The sequence below is a fragment of the Leucoraja erinacea genome, chromosome 14 (genome assembly GCF_028641065.1).
Source record: "Leucoraja erinacea ecotype New England chromosome 14, Leri_hhj_1, whole genome shotgun sequence".
Classification (NCBI taxonomy): Eukaryota; Metazoa; Chordata; class Chondrichthyes; order Rajiformes; family Rajidae; genus Leucoraja; species Leucoraja erinaceus.
The window spans coordinates 31,587,779-31,600,950 of NC_073390.1; the positions used below are offsets into that span (position 1 = coordinate 31,587,779).

The 13,172-nt window shown below is 43.7% G+C and overlaps 1 protein-coding gene across 5 annotated transcripts in view; it reads right to left on the reverse strand.

Moving 5' to 3' along the window:
• scly (selenocysteine lyase) overlaps window positions 1-13,172 on the reverse strand; it is a 50,236-nt gene that overhangs the window by 1,873 nt on the left and 35,191 nt on the right. For 4 of the 5 annotated variants that reach the window (XM_055646047.1, XM_055646046.1, XM_055646048.1 and 1 more), the window contains exons 8-12: window positions 12,958-13,064; window positions 11,233-11,269; window positions 8,532-8,615; window positions 4,899-5,001; window positions 3,400-3,475 (exon numbers count right to left, since the gene is read on the reverse strand). In XM_055646047.1, the coding sequence (XP_055502022.1) occupies window positions 3,400-3,475; window positions 4,899-5,001; window positions 8,532-8,615; window positions 11,233-11,269; window positions 12,958-13,064 (407 nt within the window). Of the gene's footprint in view, window positions 1-1,153; window positions 1,333-3,399; window positions 3,476-4,898; window positions 5,002-8,531; window positions 8,616-11,232; window positions 11,270-12,957; window positions 13,065-13,172 lie in introns of all 5 variants that reach the window. The other variant, XR_008724575.1, reaches the window with a different exon arrangement.

The window sequence follows — 13,172 nt, forward strand, 5'->3', positions numbered from 1 at the left end:
CCCCGAGCTGCGCCCCGTCATCCGCAACCCAGGTTCCTCTGTAGTTGGAGCGGGGCTGGGCTGCTGCAGGCTGTGGGTCTCTGGGTTCTCCGTGCTTGCGGTGGGCCTGGTGGTCGACGTCCAATTGGTCCTGACGTCTCCGGTGACTGCACTAGCCTGCTGGCTGCCATCGCCGACGTGAAGACAATACAAAGCCCCCGCGCCGGTGCGATGAGCGGGGAGCTGGAGAGGGGAGGGATGGGGTCACACACATGGCCGGGAAGCAGAGGGGTGTAGGTGGGGTGAAACTGAAGGGAGCGACAATCTGCTGCTGCCTGCACGCTGAGTTAGAAAGTTCCCACGCAAGACTCACGATACACTGTCTATCATGTCTACCGTGGGAACTTTTTAACAGCGGGCAGGTAGCAGCATATTGTCAATTATTAACCCTCCCGCGCAATATACTCTCACCTTCTCTTTTATGGATGGGGATTTAGTTCCCCTTTCTTCGATGACCGACCGGAGGTTCCGCTGTCACCTCTGCGGGCCGCCCTCGGTGAACGTCCTGCCTCCCTGTCCCTGGAATAGTAGGGGGCGATCAAACAGCACAATACCCCCCTCCCCCTCCAACTCCAGAGGAATCCGCTCCCCGATGGGCCGCTACGGCGACAAGTGGCAGTTCGCCCACAGCCTGAGCTGCGCCACCCCAAGAACAAGACGTACCCCTTGCACACCATCAGCTTCTGCCCATACGGGGAGCGTGTTCCTCTGGAGTTGGAACGGGGCTGGGCTGGAGTTGCTGATCTGGGATCTCCGTGCTTGCAGTGGGCCTGGGGGTCGGTGTCCCGTTGGTCCTGACGTCTCTGGTGACTGGCACTGTGCTGCTAGCATCGCGACGTGAAGACAGTACAAAGCCCCCGCGCCGGTGCAATGAGCGGGGAGCTGGAGAGGGGAGGGAAGGGGTCACACACATGGCCGGGAAGCAGAGGGGTGTAGGTGGGGTGAAACTGAAGGGAGCGACAATCTACTGCTGCCTGCACGCTGAGTTAAAAGGTTCCCAAGCAAGACTCACGATACACTGAGTATCGTGAGTCTACCGTAGGAACTTTTTAACGCAGCTGGCAGGTAGCAGCATATTGTCAATTATTAACCCTCCCGCGCAATATACCCTCACCTTCTCTTTTATGAATGGGGATTTAGTTCCCCTTTCTTCAAGGACCGACCGGAGTTTCCGCTGTCACCTCTGCGGGCCGCCCTCGGTGAACGTTTTCAAGGACCTTTCTTCAAGGACCGAAAAAATGTCGCTATTCGGAGGTTTTCGTTATTTGGATCTTCGGATAAAAGGTTGTGCACCTGTATTAACAGGAATTTAGAAGGATGAAAGGTGTGGTCTCACTAGGACCCTGTTTGGGGGCCTGTAGATAACTCCCATTAGGGTATTTTTACCCTTACAATTTCTCAGTTCTATCCATACTGACTATCCATCTCCTGATTGTATGTCATCCCTTGCAAGGGACTGAACTTCATTCCTTACTAACTTGAGTCTTTACACTAACTTGGCCAAAATATAAGTACAAAAGCACGCCAACCCTTCAGTCTTCAAGTGTGAAAATAAAGGGCAGTGTAAACATCCATCAGTTTGTGAAAGGGACAGTGTTCAGTGTCCTGCTTGTAGGCTAACACTTAAAAAGGTGTTATATTCATAATTAAAATGCTACTTGATTGTAGGATTGATAGTATAAGCTTGCCTTTAATTTCGTGCAATTTTGCCAGTGATTAAATGATATTCTATAATTAACATTAAAACTGTGTAATAGTCCGGAAGTGGCGGCGCTGCCCTGGCAGCAGCGGCTCACCTGCAGTCCCGTTTGTTTTTGCTTTTTTGTGTTTTTTTTTGTTTTTGTTTTGGTTAGTCTAGTTTTTGTTTTTGAGTTTGTGTTTTGGGGGGGGTGGGGGTTGAAACAGGGCTTGCTGTCTCTCCCTGCGGGGGGAATGCAACTTTTTTTGTCGTATTCCCTTTCTCTGCCTCCGTCTGCGCTGAGGCCTAATGGCGGAGCTGGCGACCTCGAGGCTCAGGAGGCAGAGCCCGCCAGGACTCCCCCTGAGCTCGCTGCCGTGAGGAAGGTCCGGCTCGGGGCTGGAACAGTGCTTCCGTGAGGGGCTGTGACGACCCCGTGAGGGCAGCCAACATGAGGGAGGAACCGTGCTCCCGTCGGAGTGGCCGAGCTTGGGGAGGTACGGCGCTCCCAGCCCGAGGGAGAAGCGGCGCCCATGTCGGGGCGGCCCAGCCCGAGGGAGGAGCGGCGCCCATGTCGGGGCGACCTGGCCCGAGGGAGGAGCGGCGCCCATGTCGGGGCGGCCCAGCCCGAGGGAGGAGCGGCGCCCATGTCGGGGCGGCCCATCCCGAGGGAGGAGTGGTGCCCATGTCGGGGCGGCCCAGCCCGAGGGAGGAGTGGTGCCCATGTCGGGGCGGCCCAGCCCGAGGGAGGAGCGGCGCCCATGTCGGGGCGACCCGGCCCGAGGGAGGAGCGGCGCCCATGTCGGGGCGGCCCATCCCGAGGGAGGAGCAGCGCCCATGTCGGGGCGACCTGGCCCGAGGGAGGAGCAGCGCCCATGTCGGGGCGGCCCAGCCCGAGGGAGGAGCGGCGCCCATGTCGGGGCGGCCCAGCCCGAGGGAGGAGCGGCGACCATGTCGGGGCGGCCTGGTGCGAGGCTGAGACGGTAACTTATGTGAGGGCGATCCGGCTCGGGGCTGGAACGGTGGTCCGGTGGCTGGGACGGCGTTCTGGCGGCGGTGACCTGAGTCCGGGGTTCGGCCGTGAGCCAGCGGCTGCGTCAGCAGGACTGGTGGACGGCAGCTTCGACCACCCCGGGCCGCGGTGATTGAGCCGCGGGACTGTTTTAACATCGCCCGGTGGGGTATCGCCTCAGCGCAGAGGGAGAAGAGGAGGGAAGAGACTGCAGACCTAAGACTTTTGCTTCCATCACAGTGAGGAGGTGCTAGGTGGACTCACTGTGGTGGATGTTAATATGTGTTTATTGTTGGGTTTTTTTATTGTATTGTATGTATGTATGACTGCAGGCACGAAATTTCGTTCAGACTTCGGTCTGAATGACAATAAAGGAAACCTGTAAACCTGTAAAATCTGTAATAGCATTCACTGTGGGAAACAATTAAATGTTGAATCACAAAAGATTGATCTTCGCAGATCATTAAAAATAAACTAATTTCTGAATCAGTAATATTGTAACAAGCTTTGTTCCATATTAATTTAGAGAATAATCAAAATTCTGCAATAACTCTCCTGATTATGGTTCACCAGATGCTGCAACAATAGGCAGTTCAGAATAATAGGTATGTTACATAAAACTGTTCTGCTAATTACTGCAGAATCCCTTCAGAGGCATCATGGTTCTTACCTATTGACATTTTCAGAATGGCAAGCTGCTCCTACGCTTGCTAGTAGCCTTTGGCAGTGCAGCAGTACATTCCGACCTGGGGCACAACAATTATCGTGGCATACCACAGCATTAATGATAATTCAATGTGTTTCCATTCAGTTTTATCTATCATTAAATAGCATTACATATATAAGTAACACCAAACGTACAGATGTTACATTAAATATTCAGATGATACAGCGATTGTGGCATGTGTAAGGAACGGGCAGGAGGAGGAATACAGGAACTTGACCAGATCCTTTTGTGCCTGGAGTGAAGAGAACTGTCTCATCCTGAACACAACTAAGACTAAAGAGATGGTGGTTAACTTTGGCAGGTCCAAGCTCCCCCTTCAGCCGGTCAACGCTGCTGGGGCTGACATTGAGGTGGTGCAGACATATAAATACCTTGGGGTGCACCTTGAAAACAAACTGGACTGGTCTGTCAACTCTGACTCCCTCTACAAAAAAGGCCAGAGCAGACTCTTTTTCCTCAGAAGGCTCAAATCCTTCAATGTGTGTAGTGATATGCTGCACATGTTTTACAACACTGTTGTCTGCTGGGCCAACAGCATTAGTGAAAAAAACAACAAGAAGCTGGTCAAACTGGTTAAACGAGCTAGCTCAGTGCTGGAGGGGAGAGTAGACTCTGGGATGGATGTGCTTGAGAGGCGTATGAGGCACAAGGTGCAGGTCATCCTGAAAAACCCCGGGCATCCTCTCCATGTAATTCTGGAGAGTCAAAAGAGCACTCGGAACAACAACCGGCTCCTCTCCCTGCCCTGTAGAATGGAGCGGTTCAGGACATCCTTCACCCCTGCAGCCATTAGATTTTATAATTCGGACCGCTAGGCTGTAGGGGGATGCATTTTTGCAATTTTCAATTTTTAATTGTTAATTATTGGTCTTTTTAAGTATTTATTGCTCTCAGGTAGTGTCCACAGTGTATTCTATGTATTTTCTGTCTGCGTTCGTTTTGAATCTGTGGGTTTGTTGGTTGGGGGCTTCTGGACATCTGAATTTCCCTGAGGGGATCAATAAAGTATTTATCATTATTATTATTATTATTATTATTATTATTATTATTATTATTATTATTATTATTATTTAAATAAGGGTTCACAGAATTTGTATTCATTAATCACTTTTAAGGGAAGGCGGATTTAAGAATTGAAGACAGCATAGTTACTCCAGCACATTCTGTTTATTTTTATAAACCAGCACCTGCAGTTCCATGTTTATCCATATTGACTGCTTTAGATGAGAAAGAAATCAACAAAGAGTGACAAATGTTGTTATTCACTTGTGCAAAGAATAGAAAAAAATATTGAATGCGATTAGAAACTGATAAACCATACTATAAAAAAGTTGATGGGGTAGTAAACAAGGGCCAATCCAAGAGAGCACATTGCCTATGTTTGCTTCTTCGTTGTATAATTTTATGTTTGATTCATTATTGCACAATATTTTTTAACATACCTTGTAAGTTAGGCCCAAGAATGGACACATTGCAGGTATTCGGCAAACAGTCTGAGCCTTGAAAGTGGCTGTTGAAATGAAGTTTTTCCTTTCCAAAGACAGTCTGGGAATTGAAAAAAAAAGTTAATCATGTTATTCATATTATTTCCTATTTAATTTCCAATGATGAGAATTTTCATAACCAAAATTTACAGAGTTTACTGGACCAACCAATCTTGTTGTATCTCAATAATTGGGGGGGGGGGGAGAGGGGGGGGAGGGGAGAGGGGGGGGGGGGGGAGGGGACGGAGGGGGAGGGGGAAGAGGGGGGGGGGGGGGGGGGAGAGACGGCTAAGCATCCTATTATTCTCTCGAAGGACTTTCATATTTAGACATTATTGTTACGACATATCCAAGTCAAGTCAAGTCAAGTTTATTCGTCACATACACATACGAGATGGCCAGTGAAATGAAAAGTGGCAATGCTCGCGGTCTTTGTGCAAAAAAACAAACAACCAGACAAACAACAAACAGAATTGATTGGACATGGAGGAAGAAGTTTCATGCTGTCTAAACTTTGGACTTTTGAGTTTTGGACTATATACTGGGTATCATGCCTGACGTTATGGATTAGGTGCGTACAGTACGACTTCAGACTAAGAACAGTTTTAATAAGACCAATAACCAAGTTATGCTTGCTTCCAGAAGATGGAAGAATCGCTAAAGAAGTCTGAATGTTGATATATAAATGTTAAGCTTTTATAGCTCCTTTTTTAATGTCTATTAGTAATTGCCTCATTATATACTCAGAACAATTAGGGTTAGGGTTGTAGGTATGTAGTAGCCATTTAGCTTAACGCAGTATGTTATAACTATAACCAGTTACCTTTAAATTTTATCTGCCTGTAATTATGTGGGTGGGATTTATACGTAATCTGAGGCGTGCTTGCGGCTGAGATTCTGGCGCAGACTCCCAAGGAGTTTAGTTTAGTTCGATAAATATCGGGTAAGAGACATAGTTTTCAACCATGCACTAGCACGACCACGAATATGATTGAAATGAACTTAAACAAGAAGAAGCTTTTATGATTTTTCTTACTGTTTGTACTACTACAATAAATAAACTATTAATCAAGAGTGTTTTTGGAAGATTCATCTTTCGACAGCATTGAATGTTTCATGAAAGGCTCGTGGATGCTCAGATTACCTTCTGATCCACGGTCATCAGTGACTATCGAGGACTAAATCCTTGAGACGTTGTAAAAAACTGTCACTACAGATGGAGCCAACAATAGAAGTTGGGAAGCAATCGGTGGAGGCAACACTTAGAATAAAGGGGAGGTTATTCAAGACTGAGGTGAGAAAAAACTTTTTCACCCAGAGAGTAGTGAATTTAAGGAATTTAAAGAATTAAGGACTGGCATATATCTCCAGCTTCTTAACAACCAGCTCGGCAGCCTGGGGAAACAGGTTAGGAAAGTTAAGTTGACCACTGCTGTCATGTTATCTTTCTCTTTGTAACAGCAAAGCAAGAATTCCACTTACGTGTCCACTTATTTAGGACTGCAAAATGTACACATTTTATAATTTACATAATGAAATGACAAAAAGTCTAGATATTGGAAAGATGAAATAAAAATGAAAATTCTAGAAAAACGTGAGGATAAAACAGCAGTGGTGGAAAGTGAAATTGTTTCAGATTAATGACCTTTTATCAGAACTGGAAAAAATTAGATATTAAATCCTTTTGATGTTGCAGAGAAATCAAAGGGAATGTGTGTGATAGGATGGCAGAGGGAATAAATGACAAAAAATGTAGAACCTGGTTTACAATGCAATAATGTACTTTTTAAAGACAGGTTTGAACACTGGATTACTTGCAATGTGATTTGACGATCTAGTTTATCAAACTATCATATGACAGATTTTGGTAAAGTTAAAACTGTGGGATGAAGGGAACTGTATGGGCACAATAATAGCTAACAACCAGAAAGAAGAAAATAGCAGTAATTTTCAATAAATAGATATAGTGCAAAATGTTGAAACTGACCTTAAAAAAAGTACCTTCCTCCCAGCATCCATAGAAGCCAAGTCACTGGATGGATTTAAGAGAGAGTTAGATAGCGCTCTAGGGGCTAGTGATCACCCATGATCACAATGAATGGAGGTGCTGGCTCGAAAGGCCGAATGGTCTCCTCCTGCACCTATTTTCTATGTTTCTATGTTTAACAAAGGGCTGCAGATGATGGAATCTGATAAGAAAGGATGAGTGGAACCAAATAAGGAATGGTGGGCAGTGGATGGGATAGGGGTCACGGTGGTACGAGTTATGGGTGGAGGGTAAATGGGGAAGGCGGGGGATGGTAAAGAAACTGCTGAAATGTGGGTGGAGGAGTGTTTGGAAAGTAAGGGGTGAGTAAAACAGATCTGACGATGAATGAAAGGAACAAAGGGGAAGCGGTTTACTAGAAAATGGAGAAGTCAATGTTCATACCATAGTCATACAGTGCAGAAACAGGCCCCTTGGCCCAAACCATCCATGCAGACCAAAGTGCCTATCTTAGCTAGTTCCAATTGCGTGTGTTTTACCTTTATCCCTATAAACTTTACCACCAGGGGCGCCGGGGCGATGGCTGCTCCGCCGGCAGTCTGTTCAATTTTTCATTATTTTTGTTAAAAGTTTGTTTTAATGTTCTTCGGTTTGTTTTATGTGGGGGAGGGGATCGGGGGAGCTTTTTTTCAAGTTCTTACCTTGCCGGAGATGTGATTAATTTTTGGATCACATTCACCAGCGCGTTCTGCGGCCTTTCAACGATGGAGCTGGAAGTCACCTCGGACTGACTTTGACCCCTATCGCGGGACTTAACATCGGAGCCGATCCCTTGCCTGGGAACGCTCCCACAGCTCCCACTTTACTACCATCAAGCGCTCGCAGTCTCGGGAGAGGCTAGTCGGGAGCTCCAACGTCGCAGAAGGTTCGACCAGCCCCGAGGCGAGGTTCGATCGTCCAGCGCGGGGGAGCTGACATCCCCACGATGCGGCAGCTGATCGCCTCGACGGGGAGGGCCTGAACGCCGCCGGCTACGGGAGCCAAGATCGTCCCGTCAACGGAGGTTCGAGACCGAGGAAGAACTAAGGGAAGGGACTTGAACTTTATTTCGCCTTAAGGAGTGAGGAATGTGTAGGAGTTACTGTGGTGGATGTTCATGTTAAAATGTGTTTTTGAGTGATCTGTTGCTTTTAATTGTATGACTGACCTGGCCAATGAAATTCCTCGTATGTTGCAAAACATACTTGGCGAATAAAATGCGATTCTGACTGTGGAACTCCTTGCCACGGACGGCTGTGGAGGCAGGCAGTTGATATTTTTAAGGCAGGGTTAGATACATTCTTGATTAGTATGGATGTCAGGTGTTATGGGGAAAAGGCAGGAGGATGGAGTTAGGAGGGAGATAGATCAACAATGATCGAATTACCTAATTCTGCTCTTATCTCTGATGAACTTATAACAATATGAAAAAAAACAATTTGTGTAGCGTTTGGTGAATTTTACCACTCGTTATCTACAGCTCCCAGGCAGGTTATAGTAGTTAATTATATCTCATGGTGATCATCCAAACTAATATTCCATTTGAATGATTTAATTGCACATACCAACAGGCATACTTCCAAGTAATCCCTCACTTCTTTCATATGACTGGCATATATCTCCAGCTTCTTAACAACCAGCTCGGCAGCCTGGGGAAACAGGTTAGGAAAGTTAAGTTGACCACTGCTGTCATGTTATCTTTCTCTTTGTAACAGCAAAGCAAGAATTCCACTTACGTTTCCACTTATTTAGGACTGCAAAATGTACACATTTTATAATTTGCATAATGAAATGACAAAAAGTCTAGATATTGGAAAGATTAAATAAAAATAAAAATTCTAGAAAAACGTGAGGATAAAACAGCAGTGGTGGAAAGTGAAATTGTTTCAGATTAATGACCTTTTATCAGAACTGGAAAAAATTAGATATTAAATCCTTTTGATGTTGCAGAGAAATCAAAGGGAATGTGTGTGATAGGATGGCAGAGGGAATAAATGACAAAAAATGTAGAACCTGGTTTACAATGCAATAATGTACTTTTTAAAGACAGGTTTGAACACTGGATTACTTGCTATGTGATTTGACGATCTAGTTTATCAAACTATCATATGACAGATTTTGGTAAAGTTAAAACTGTGGGATGAAGGGAACTGTATGGGCACAATAATAGCTAACAACCAGAAAGAAAAAAATAGCAGTAATTTTCAATAAATAGATATAGTGCAAAATGTTGAAACTGACCTTAAAAAAAGTACCTTCCTCCCAGCATCCATAGAAACATAGGAAATAGGTGCAGGAGGAGGCCATTCAGCCCTTCGAGCCAGCACCGCCATTCATTGTGATCATGGCTGATCGTCCCCAATCAATAACCCGTGCCTGCCTTCTCCCCATATCCCTTGACTCCACTAGCCCCTAGAGCTCGATCTAACTCTCTCTTCAATCCATCCAGTGACTTGGCCTCCACTGCCCTCTGTGGCAGGGAATTCCATAAATTCACAACTCTCTGGGTGAAAAAGTTTTTTCTCACCTCAGTCTTAAACGACCTCCCCTTTATTCTAAGATAAAGGCTTCCAAAGGCTTCCATTCATTTGAACGGTTTCACCAGATTTATCACAATACCATCACAAGCTCAGTCTGATAACTGGAAGGTCTGTGGATATTTGTGCCTCCCAATTAGACTCTGCAGGTCTACCATATGTCCAGGTACAAGTGCTAATGTCTGACCTGCTCCAATGTTTGTTGTTTCATATTTGCAATATTTGTAACTGTAAAATATTTAATACCCCGATGCAAGTTGCTGCTGGGCTTTCCCCATCAATGTTCACTCAGCTTTTCAGCAACTGTTGTATCCATTCACATCTCTAACCTGTTTTAAAACGCATCCTATCTCAATTCTTTACTTCTCAAACTCAGTTTGACCCCCTTTATTCTAAGATAGGCTTCCAAAGGCTTCCATTCATTTGAACGGTTTCACCAGATTTATCACAATACCATCACAAGCTCAGTCTGATAACTGGAAAGTCTGTGGATATTTGTGCCTCCCAATTAGACTCTGCAGGTCTACCATATGTCCAGGTACAAGTGCTAATGTCTGACCTGCTCCAATGTTTGTTGTTTCATATTTGCAATATTTGTAACTGTAAAATATTTAATACCCCGATGCAAGTTGCTGCTGGGCTTTCCCCATCAATGTTCACTCAGCTTTTCAGCAACTGTTGTATCCATAACTCACATCTCTAACCTGTTTTAACTTGCTTCTTTCTTTTCTATTCTCCCGCTGTTTATACTTGCTCTCGGCTTGTTTTGCTGCTATTCACATTCAGTTCACAGTGTATGGAGTATTTGTTCATTTATTGTTAAACACAAGTTTAGTTTAACTCAAATAAATGTCAGTTGTGATCATTCAGGTCTTGCACAAATTACTGCTGCCGACCAACACCCATCATAAACTCAAACCTGAATCACTTACTTTTGATGTTCATTGTATAAAATCTTTGACGACTGAGCTTCCTCTATCGTCTTCTCTAGATGTGTTTTTTAACAACATTGTTGATCAGAAATATACAACATAATGCACACAGGAGCTCACTCATATTTAGTCAATGTCAATGTTTAATTGCATGGCTGGAGTTTGAAGAGAAGAATGAAAGGCTTGATCGATCTGTCTTTGAATTGGTATGTGAACTGCTGCACAGATAACAACACTAAAGACTATTGCTCAATTACAAAGTCTGTGAACGTTCTCGAGTGGCCCAGCCACAGCCTCGACTTAAACACAATCGAACATGTCTGTAGAGACCGGAAAATAGCTGTGCATCGACACTCCCCATTCAATCTGACAGAACTTGAGGATATACAGAGAAGAATGGGAGAAATTTCCCAAATACAGGTGCGCCAAGCTTGTAGTGTCATACCCGGGAAGACTTGAGGCTGTAATCGCTGCCAAAGGTGCCTCAACAAAGTACTGTAAAGGGTCTGAATATTTATGTAAATGTGGTATTTTACTTATTTCTTTTTAATTACTTTGCAAAAATTTCTAAACACCTGTTTTTGTTTTTTATAATGGGGTATTGTGTGTAGATTGATGATTAAAATAATGAATTAAATCAATTTTAGAATAAGGCTGTTATGTAACAAAATGTGGAAAAAGTGAAGGGGTCTGAATACTTATGAATGCACTGTAACTTGCTCAACAATAGTAACAAAGGGGTATAGGCTGCCCATCCCACTTCCTGCAATCAAGGCATGCTATAAAGTGTAATTTACCTTCCCGAGTCCTGCAATCATTGGAGTGTTCTCTGTGCTGAAAATATAAGGAAAGATAATTTGTGAGTTTGGTTTTGGTATACCATTGTCACATGCACCATAATATAATGAGAAGTTTTGTTTGCATGCATTCCAGACCAACCATGTCATACAGGTTCCATGTCATACCAAACATACCATCAAAGAAAATCCATTCTAAACCAATTTTCAGTGAAGTGAAGAGCATTCTAAGCTAGCCACTTATTAACTGGAAGCGTTATTAACTTTCTCACATGTTGGTATGAAAGTCTACAGTCATGAATTGGTCTGGAAAGGAAAACAATAACAGAGCTCTTCTAGTTTTCTTTTTAATTGACACCAGTGGAGAAATTAAATCAGGCAGGATAGGAATATGGCATCAAGGCACTTTTATGCATTTCTTTGTTTGACAAAAAAGGTACAGACTGATGTGTCAAAAACAATCTGTCATGGCTGAAAAATTAAATACATACTATAGAAAAACAGCAGATGACAATTCAACCCCACAACATTTAATTATGTTGTGCCTAATCTCAATTTTGATTATCAATCTTGGTTCCACATCCTTTAACTCTTGATATTCTTTACAAAATGTTCAATAGACCGAGAAAATACTTCCTGCTCGGGAAAGGGTGTTCAAAATTTCTTCTGCCCTTTGTGTTAATTGCTTTCCAACAGCCTCATTAAACTGCTTGTTTTAATTCTAAGATTGGAACCCTTTATGCTGGACCCAAAAATTGAGGAAATATTTTCTAGCTACTTTTTTAAATCATTTAATATAATATAACATCTTTATAACATCTTTAGTCTTCTATGCCCAAAAGAATACAAGCTTCATTTGTGCAATTTACATTCATGATTTAAATTCTTTAGTTCTGGCATGGTTGGCATAGTGCCACAGCAAACACTGATCTCTCACAACACCAAAGACGGGGTTCAATTCTCATCTCTGATGCTACTTTTGTGCAGTGTGCAGGTTATTCATGCAATGGTGTAGGTTTCCTCTCACATTGCAAAGGCGTGTAGGTTGGTAGGTTAATTAGCACCTGTAAATTGCCTCAACTCCGTAGGTGAGAAGTAGCGTTTGGCGGGATGGGGAGGAAAGTGGAGTTGATTGGCATGTGAGGAAATCAAAGTGGTTTGGAGCAGGATTAGTCTAAATAGGTGTTTTATGTTTGGCACAAGGTTTAGAGTGAAGGGTCTGGATCTATGCTTTATAATTTTAAAACTCTCTGTTCCGCAGATTGGTTCTACACCCAATGCCAATATATTCTTCATGAAATACAATATTTTTTCCAAAAATGAATGAGTATGATCGAAATATTTCTATTGTACTTTCAAGGACATTACATTGCTGAATTCCCAAAGTAAAAGTAGTTCTGACATTAATGTGACATCAAAGGTTCAAAGATCAGTTTATTGTCACGTGTACCGATTAAGCTACAACGAAACTCGAATAACCAGCACAGAGGCAAATTAGAAAATGTCGTGTTTCTGGAACAGAATCTCTTTTATAGGTAATAATATTGACATAATCACCACTTCAGTCGCATTTAAAAGTTAATTTATAAAGTGCCACAACCTTCAATGCATCAGGCAGGTAAATGCTTTCTCTGTGCAACCAACTCATGGCTGATTTACATTCCTGTCAAGCCCTGTCAAGTGGAAAGAGGAGGGAGTACCTTCACATTTTCTTTGAAAACTTACCCTGGTCTGAACTTCCTTTCTTGGCCTCCACCAATGAACATGGCATACACTGGTGAGCTTGTGCTTGGCCCCCGAACATAAAGTGCTCCAATACGTGGACCATAAAACTATAGGGTGGGGGCAATGGAAATACAAAGATAATTTGGTAGCACGAGCTTTTAAATTCCGCAATCATCACATTTTAATTTCAGTTTCCACTAATCTGGGACTGTGAA